This window comes from Vicia villosa, linkage group LG3 (assembly GCF_029867415.1).
Source record: "Vicia villosa cultivar HV-30 ecotype Madison, WI linkage group LG3, Vvil1.0, whole genome shotgun sequence".
Classification (NCBI taxonomy): domain Eukaryota; kingdom Viridiplantae; phylum Streptophyta; class Magnoliopsida; order Fabales; family Fabaceae; genus Vicia; species Vicia villosa.
In genome coordinates, this window is record NC_081182.1 from 154,447,910 (window position 1) to 154,457,841 (window position 9,932).

A 9,932-nucleotide genomic window follows, 5' to 3' on the forward strand; every position below is an offset into this window, starting at 1 on the left:
AATTAAACTTACTGAAAAACTTATGAAAATAAATTGGAAAAACTTTATAAATAATATCATAAATTGTTTTCATAAATTTTAAAAAATAAATAGTCTCACAAAATTTATGTCATTCCGTAAATTTGGATAAGTCAATGAAAACCAAATATTTTGTCTCATTGTTCTTTTAATTTGATAGTCTATTTAAACGTTGAATGAATTAATTATTTACATGTGTTCAAATGAAATAGACTTTTAAGTAGGCTAATGATCAATCAAACATTTGAAAAGATCAGGCTCAAACCTAAAAAAAACATGGTTTAAATGCATATTTGACCCTCAAATTTCTCAATTACTTGATTTTGGTCCCCCAAGTTTCAATTACTCGATTGCGGTCCCCCTAAGTTTTCTAATTTCTTGATTTTGGCCCCCAAAATTTTAACTGCTTGATTTTGACCCTTAAATTTGTGTCCTTTTGTATTTGATAGTCCCCTAATGATATATAGTCTAAATTCCTCTTCTTTTTTTTACTTCTTCTCTCTTTTTTTTATATTTTATTTTCTACAATTCTGTTTTTCTTCTTTTTTAATAATTAAGCTTTGAATGTAATATCTTGAAAAAATATTAAATATTTCTTTCAACATATGTCTACGACCAATTGTTTTGACAAAAAAAAAAATAGACCACTTAGCTAATTAAAATAACAAACTCTTTGACCAATAACTTTTTCATATCTATAATATAAGAAAATTTACTGTTCTCGATTTCTCAAAAGAGTATATTTGATTATCTTAGTCTAAAGAAATAATTTTGGGGCAAAAAATGTCTTTTTCTTATTTGTATAGTAATAATTTACTGTGGCCAAATCTTTACAATTTATTAACTATTTACTTTTTGTCAGACCATTTTTATTTTTCCCAAACCTCTTTTCTCCTCTACACGACAATTCAGACCGTGCATAAACTTTTAACTGCTCTTCCCCAAACTTTTCTTGAAACCCTAATATTTGCTGCAAAAAAGTTGTTATTCAGCTGCAAACATGAAGCATTTCACACGCTACCGATTTGCTTTTTATCCTACACACACAATCCTACCAATTGTCTCACCAACAAATATCTCTATCTCTCTCAACAACAAATACATCCATCTCTTCTCCATACTTCTACGCAATAAAGACTTCCGGCTCTAAGCTTCACTATGGCAAGACCTAGTGCAAATTTGAAGGAAATCAATGAAAGTAAGGAACTATGGAAAATCGCCGTCAGAATCCATCACAAATGGACAGTTTTGTCAAAGACCAGAGAGCACTTCGAATTGATTCTGGTTGATAAAGAGGTTTGCCGATTAATTTGATGAAAATACTTGACATTTACAGTTAGGGTTTGGTTTCAGATTTGCTGTTTGGTTTGCAATTTTCTTTTTTACGGTTTACTCTTACTTCTACTTCATTTGACGGTTTCGTATCGTTTTCTGCTGTTGTTGTTTGATTCAAAAATTAAAGGGGTCATTCTTTATAAATACTGGAATCTTTAGAAGTAATGGAAATACTGGTTTTAAAATCGATTTCTTATCTTTTTTTTGCTGTTGTTGTTTTTTTATTACACACACAAAATACTGGTTTTGAAATCGGTTTCTTATCGTATTTTGCTGTTGCTGTTTTTTTATTACACACACAAAATACTGGTTTTGTTTTACTTCATATTAATCTTTAGCACAAATGTTGTTAGTATTACATGGTTCACATTAGACTTCATTGTATTATTCAAAACAGAGTTCATAATACACTTCATTTTGATATTACCTAATAATATTACATATTTATTAATATGGTTTAGTTTCACTTCTACTTGGTCTGTTATTATTTTGAATGCCTATGCATCTTCTCATTTATGGATAATATTTTTGAACTGATGTTGATTTGGATTTATTTCAGGGTACTGATATTCTCTACAGAGTACCAAGTGCGCTTAAACAGACTTATGATTCTATTTTAACAGTTAACAACACATATACCATCTCAAATTTCCAAGTTACTTTGAATGATCTTATGTTCAAGCCTTCCCAGCACAAATATACCTTAACTTTCACTGGTGGTACTTCTGTGTCTGACAAGAACAAACACGACATACCACAAAAAACACTTATCTTCACTCCTTTTGGTGATATCCTTACCGGCAAGGGGAATAGGGATGTGTTGATTGGTATGCACCTAAATGAATCTTTTACATTATATCCTAACTGCCTAAACATAACATAGTTTCATCGTTTCCAAACCATTTATAGATATCATAGGAATCGTTGTGGAAATTGGATACACCCAGATTCACAATTCGAACAAAAAACAGCAGATCAATTTGGTCCTCAAGGATTTGGGGTACAAACAATTTTCACTTCCAACTTTCTTTTAAAAAATGAACTGATATTAACCACCGTATTTAATTAAGATTTTCTTTTTTGCAGAAACAACACCCTGAATTGTACATTATGGGGAAGTTTTGCGGTCCAATTTCATGATTTCAATAGTTCCAGAAAAGATTTCACAATACCAACGGTTATTGTTTTGCAGTTTGCCAGAGTCAAAGAGGAAGTTATATTTTTTTCACTTATTCAAATGTTTACATTATTTTTTTCCATAACCCATTATTAATTCATCTTGTCTGACTTTGCCTAGGAAAATGTTTCCAACACATTCAACATTACTAAATTGCACATCAACGATCATCTCCCTGAAATTCATAACTTCTTAAAAAGGTTTCAATTTTCTTAAATCATGCATGTTCGTCTATGGATCTGTACATCATCTTTTTTACTTACCTGGTTTGTTTTTTTCCTCGCAGCATCCCAAAACTGCCAATGGGCGAAATATCATCCGAACGTATGGGTGCCATTTCACAACATTCACAACCAAGCGGTACTACTCACCTTAGCCCTTATGAAAATTTCATGTATAAGGCTACATTACTCCCTCTGCGCGATATTGTCAACCTAAAAGCCTTAAGCTATTTATTCCTTAATCACAATTAGCGCTGTTATAACTATTTATTCTGGTCATGACAATTTTCTAAAATTTACTGTTTCAGATTACTCAGTGTATAACCGTGGAAAAAACTTCCAGACTCAAGGTTGTACCTGGTGGATGGCATTACAAAGCTTGCGATGCTTGTACAATGGTTGCTAAAGGTATCAACCACCATATGTTTGTGGCAAAGGACACCGTACAGAGACTGAAATTTACCGGTAATACACCTTACAAGTTTTTGACTTAATGATATGTTTTACTACTATACATTTAAGTTCAACTATAAACTATTATTTTTTGTTACTTGAACATCAAAATAGCAGTTCAGCTTATTCAAATAATGTTGCATGCTCTTTTTTACAAATATTTCAACACAGAATTTTAGGTTTTATCTTAATCATTTCTCTTTGACTTATATAATGACTGATATATCTTATTCATTTACATAACATAAAATAGGTTGTTTATGTCTTAATTTAAAATTGTTTTACCTTATTGACCGATTCTTATTTTGATTTTTTTCTTTATGAGATCCATTTCTTTATTTGTCCAATGATTGGTATAATTTGTACATACTATCATTGAAGTCTTTTATCACTTTCCTTAAAACAGAAAGTTTGTAGCAATTATTTATGCATCACCATATTAATTGATTACACATGAAACTTGGTAGTAACATGAACGATAACTTTTTGAGTTTCAATTGGAAAGAGCACGTGATTTCAAATAAGTAGAAGATTTTTCATTTCGAATTATTTGAAATAGATGGCTGCCTATTATGTTAACTATCTCTATCAAAATTTGACATAATGTTATGTTTTACTGCTCATCAAATTATTGTCTTTTCAATTGTCATCATAAGGTGTAAAATTCTTATTGATGTTGTGCACGAAGGGTGTGAAACAACGTTTGTTCTATGGGACCGTGAATGTTTGCAGCTGTTGAAACTTACTTCGGCACAGATGCGCAACACCATGCTTGAGGTAGATTTGTTTATTCTTTTTTGGCTGCAGACATTAAATTTAATATATATGCGCATTTATTTAATGTATTGATGTTGCTGCTCCCTTTCAAATGAATAGGCTGGGATATCTGACCCCCTTGAATTTCCTTTAGCACTTGACGCTTTGGTCGAACTAGATTTGGCATTTAAGGTCAAGTGGCAGCCTTCATGGAACAATACAACTGTCGTATCCATCTACAAAGATAAAACTGTGATCAAAGACCTAGAGAATTCAATGCCTAAACCTTTGGTGGATTTAAATTTGAGATATAATGCTTTCCTTTATGCAATTTTGAACAACTCATTAATATAGTTCTTTATGTTTATTATTTTCTAAAAGGCACCGTCTACATCTTCTGCAACACCAAAGAAATTGCAGGTATTAAACATACTGATATTTACTTGCATTTATTTATTCATGTGTTCCAAACTATTCATGTAACTCTTGTATTTTGTATGTTGTAGATTACTGAAAGTGTGAATGATGCTTTGCCAATTGACGATTGGAATATGGTTAATGTAACATTTTTGGCATATTAGATTTCATTACATTTATAACTTATTACCCATAATTGGGTAAACTTCTATATGATAATATCTTTGTAATCTTGTATACTGTAGGACGTTGACGTAACTTGATCGGTAGTTTTTACACGTTTATTTACTGTTGATTTTAGTCATCTCTGCTTTATATTGTCAAGCGTTTTACTTCATTCTTCTACATTTTATGCTTTGGTTGTGTATTGTACTGTTTGCAGGCTCAAAGGAATAAATCGAGACAAATCAATGCAAAAAAGTACAAAAGGGGAGTTTCGAAGGAAGTGAAAAATCATGCTACATGAAGCTTGACATGACCACTTGTGTCACCTGAAACTGGCCGTGTTAGGATGAAGCGTGGCCAAGAAAATTCAACAGAGATGAAAGTCAGGGGGCTTATACGGCCTGTGTTAGCAAGTGTGAGATCTGGAAATTTTCAGCATGTTTTTCATCGTGACATGCGTGTAGTATTTTGATCATAACTAGAGCTTCGTAACTCCGAATGACGCGGTTCCGGTGGAAAATTTTCGCTAACGAAAAGGGCTACAACTTTGATGTTGAAGTCAAAGCCAAATTATGAAGTCAGAGGCTGACACGGGCAGCCCGTGTCAGCTGACAAGACCGTGTCAGCCTGCGCGTCAGATTATAGAAATTCAGCATTTTGTGATTTTTAAAGAACCAGAGGGCAGTTTTGGTATTTTACCTAGACTAGGAAACCTATGAGGATAAATAAGTGATTTGGAGAAGGAAAAAAACACTTTTTGGCCAGAAGAAGACACGATTGAAGATTGGAGAAAACAAGGGTTTGGGAGAGAAGAAGGTTTTCATGAACAGAAGCGATTGAAGATCAACTTTCTTCTCAATTCTCGTAATGTCTCTATTATATATTTTGTTTTCTTTGAACAATATGACTAACTAAACCCTAATGCTAAGGGGTGTCATTGATTTGATTATGTAATGATTTTGAATTCCTGAGTTCATCAATATATTTGTTAAAACCACTTAGTCAATTATCTGTCATTTTTATTTATTATTAATTTATAATCGCGAATCAAAACTCCAAATATAGTTTTTGTTTAATTGAACCACTATTGAAACTCGATATTAACGTGCAGTCCTTGAGATCGACATTCAGGGAATTTCCCTATTATTACTACTACAAAGGCAAAATAGTACACTTGCTATTTTACCGATCATAACCTCCAACCAGATCATGCTGACACCTACCCCAAGTGCAACCTCCAAAAATGATGCCCCGAGATTATCTACCGAGCACAGCCCTCTGCCAGCTACACCATTTGCGGCCTCCAAAAGATTTGCACCCCAAGGATCTTCTGAACTCCCAATGGCTAATGGTTTCTGTGAAGAACAAGGTTCTTCAAAAAATTGAAGAAGATCATCAAGTTGGAAAACAGTCCTCAAGACAACATTCACCCTTAGACTAGGAACTCTATCTATATATTTAAGTTAATGGTCTACGTGCCTGGTTTCATCCATTTTTGCATACTATGCTGGTTTTGTTAAGTTTTCACTAAGCCTTTATATTCCAATCTATTCAACATTGGGCTTAGCATAGTCTTTTTTGTGTAATCAATATTACTGGTATGGTATCGTTGCACTACCTTTGTAGTAGACTTGTATTCAATGGTTACTCTTTTTCATGCCTGCAATGACATTCTACTGTTTGTAACCGAGATCTACAATGTAATGGCACTAATGTCCTTTAATTTCAACATACATACATTTTTCACATGAGGTTTTTTTAATCTTCAAGGCAACCAATTGGTGGTTCCCCTATAATGATAGCAACCAATATACAAATAAAATCTAATAAACAAATCAACATTGTAACAATTCTTTCTTTTTAAAATGGGAAAAAACTAAGATGTAACCAACCAATATTGTAACACACCCCCTTTAAACATTTCTATAATTTAGCATAAATATTTACCATACATAAAAGAATAATCCTCATCTAACTTTTGATTTAATAGTTGGGATGTGTTACAATATTGGTTTTTTAACAACTTTTTAACAGCTCTTTCATTATGTTTTCCCAACAGCCGCTCAAAGTATATTTTAAGACACATGTCTTTTTGTTTTCCCACCGAAATTTTTCATTTCAAATTGACAATTACACACTTAACCAGCAGTTTTGAGTGTTGTACAAGCTAGGCACAACTACTTCATTATAACTTTTCACCATCATTGCAAAAAGGAAGCCCCGACAAAAGGTGGCTTGTTTTAATACTCTTTACAAAACTATACACTACTTTATATTTTATGCAGTCTACAACTTACAACCATTCATGGAGACCAAAGACAAATTATACTATTCTTTTCAATTTTTCATTATTTTAGATTCAGCTTTGTTTTACTTACTGAACTTTAGTAACAATATCTGATTGTAATTTTCTTATTACAACATCCAGTGTGAATAAAAAACAAAACCTTTGTATTTGTCAACCTTGTGCTTCCACTGCTCAGACGGTACAGTAGCTGATATAAGTGCCAACAAACCAAAAAAAGACATGCGCAGTGGTTCATCTCAATCCATCTCCATCTTGCAACTGCCATTTAGTATAGTTTTAATCGTAAAATGATTGTTTACCACAATAATGTTTTTCTTCAACCTTTCTTTTTTGTTCATATCTTAGTTTCCTACTAACACTTTAGATATGCATCCTTCAATTGATAACTGCAACGAAACACCGGTGTCTCAGGAGAGAAAGCGAAGGAGACTAAGTATGGCTAGCACATATTTATCCACAACTGGTGAGAACAAGGAAAATATCAACCCAACAAACACAGATGCTTAATCAGTAACACAGGTTTCTTTTAAGGCTTCACCCCTTCAAACCATTTAGGCAAGAACCTCAATAAATCCACTCCATACTGGACCGTCTGAACCACGTGACAACCTAAGAAATATGTTGAAGAGAGCAAGAGGTAATCTTCAAGACATTGTGAATGGCATCAACATGTTCGGTTAGCCGCAAGCTACAATGGCATCAAAAATATGTATACCTGGCAGAAATGTCTCCCCAGTTGGTGAGAACAAGGACAATATCAACCCAACAGACATTGATGCTCAATCGATAACACATGTTTCTTTCAATACTCCACCCCTTCAATGGAATTCGGCAAGAACTTCAACCAATCCACTCCATACTACGTCGTCTGAATGACATGACAACCTAAGAAACACTTTAAAGAGAGAATAGGTAATCTTCAAGATGGAGTCAATGAAATCAACATGTTTAATGATCCGCAACCTTATCCAATTGATTGTGCTAATATCCATAGCAACCAAAATGATGCATCATCACACAAAATTGCTCAATTTAATACTCCTATTTCATTCAATAATGCACCCCTTCAATGTCCTCCGTCAAGTTCAAGAACAAATCCACTACATACTCGCTCCTCTGAACATCATCACAACCTAAGAAATACTTTTAAAAGAGCAAGAAGTGGATTTCAACATGGAGTCAACCTTATCAACATGTTCGACTCTACACAACCTTCTCAACATGAGACTCCAAATATAGTGTGTTCACATAACCATGTTGCACCAACTTCATTCGCTGCAATGATGCCATCAACATACCCTCCCAATTCAGTCCAACATGGAGATTCTACAGATGATAATTCAAGTAATTCTGATTCCGACATCTCTGTTGAAAACGACTCTGATTTGGGTGATTCTGAAATACCCGTTGCTTTAGGAAATCCAAATAACCAGGGTATATGACTTTTCAATACCACCACTATAATTATTAACACCTTAAACTGCATTTCTAAATAGCTCCTGAGTTGTATCTTTTACTTTATTTAATTTTTAATGTTACATGCAGAATTTCTGGATATCGGTGATCCGGTGTGGGAATGCCAACACTGTGGTGCGTTAATATGGTATCACGAACGTAAAGATAAGTTCAGACATACTACTGTCCCAAATTTTCCACTATGTTGCAAAGGAGGGAAAATTGTTCTTGATATGTTACAAACACCGCCACCTGTATTAAATAAGCTTTTGTTTCATCACAATCATCCCGACGCCAAGAACTTTCAACAAAGCATTCAAACATAAACGCCATGTTTTCATTTACATCACCGGGGATGAAATTTGACACTACACAATCCACCGGGGAAGGTCTTCCTACATTACGATTACATGGTCAGACGTGCCACCGAATTGGCAGTTTGTTACCTGAAGAAGGAAAATCGCCCAAGTATGCTCAACTATATATCTTTGACACGGACAATGAGGTCGATAACAGAATGAAGTGTTTCAAGTATGACGATTTGATTCATCTTTCAAAACTTTTGCACCCTTTTGCTTTTCATTTGTTCTAATTTTATCTGGACTTTTCACAGGGACAATACAAATATAGATAATAACATAGTTACACAGTTAAAGTTGGTGTTAGATGAGTACAACCCTCATGCTAAAGCTTTCAGGATGGCAAGGGATATGATGAAACAAACTGGTTACCAAGAACTGAAGCTAAAGCTTATTGCTGATAGATCTGAGGAAGGTCGTGTTTATAACCACCCTACCGTGTCTGAAGTTACTGCTCTAATCGTTGGGGATACTGATTCTGGATCTAAGAGAGACATCATAGCTCAACATCGTGATGGAAAATTACAGAGAATTTATGAGTTCCACAAAATTTACCTTGCATACCAATACCCTTTGATCTTCCCTTATGGTGAAGATGGCTATCGGCCAAACATACTGCACAAATATAAACATGAACAGGTTGTTACCAGGAAAAATAGTCAAACCGTAAAACAATGGTTATATTTTCGATTACAAGAACGGACTGTAGAGGCTAAAACCTTACTGCATTCCAGAAGACTCTTGCAACAGTTTTTAGTTGATGGCTACACAGTGATGGAGTCTGAACGTCTAAATTGGTTGAGGAAAAATCAATCCAAACTTCGAGTCGGTAAATACCAGAAGTTGAATGATCAATCCCAGCAACAACATCGTAATCAAAACCACAAACGTGGCAGATGTGTTGTCTTGCCTTTGTCATTTGTCGGATGTAAGCGATTCATGGATTAGCTCTATTTCGATGGAATGGCTATTTCAAGTGCACTCGGCTTTTCGGATTTATTCATCACTTTTACGTGCAACCCAAATTGGCCAGAAATAATAAGATTACTTAGCAAAAGCAATCTGAAGCCGCATGATCGACCCGATATTGTTTCTAAAGTGTTCAAAATAAAGTTTGACGAAATGATGGTTGATTTAACAAAACAACATGTTCTTGGCAAGGTGTTAGCATGTAAGTGTTTTACTTTTGTTACTATTATGGAATTACATCATTTCAAGGACATATTTAAATACTATACATGCATTATTCATATTCACTAACAATTTTA

At 34.0% G+C, this 9,932-nt stretch overlaps 2 protein-coding genes across 2 annotated transcripts; both read left to right on the forward strand.

The window, feature by feature from the left end:
• Window positions 1-1,176: 1,176 nt before the first annotated feature.
• LOC131659197 (uncharacterized) lies at window positions 1,177-4,640 on the forward strand. Its single transcript, XM_058928421.1, has 12 exons — window positions 1,177-1,314; window positions 1,913-2,180; window positions 2,263-2,353; window positions 2,440-2,530; window positions 2,651-2,730; window positions 2,817-2,958; window positions 3,060-3,232; window positions 3,861-3,981; window positions 4,081-4,251; window positions 4,342-4,380; window positions 4,467-4,520; window positions 4,623-4,640. The coding sequence occupies exons 1-12, from the start codon at window positions 1,177-1,179 to the stop codon at window positions 4,638-4,640; spliced, it is 1,386 nt and encodes a 461-aa protein (XP_058784404.1).
• A 2,307-nt stretch (window positions 4,641-6,947) lies between these two features.
• Window positions 6,948-9,689, forward strand: LOC131656821 (uncharacterized). The gene is made up of 3 exons (XM_058926419.1): window positions 6,948-8,284; window positions 8,396-8,836; window positions 8,919-9,689. The coding sequence occupies exons 2-3, from the start codon at window positions 8,637-8,639 to the stop codon at window positions 9,610-9,612; spliced, it is 894 nt and encodes a 297-aa protein (XP_058782402.1). The 5' UTR covers window positions 6,948-8,284; window positions 8,396-8,636; the 3' UTR covers window positions 9,613-9,689.
• The last annotated feature ends 243 nt before the right edge of the window (window positions 9,690-9,932 follow it).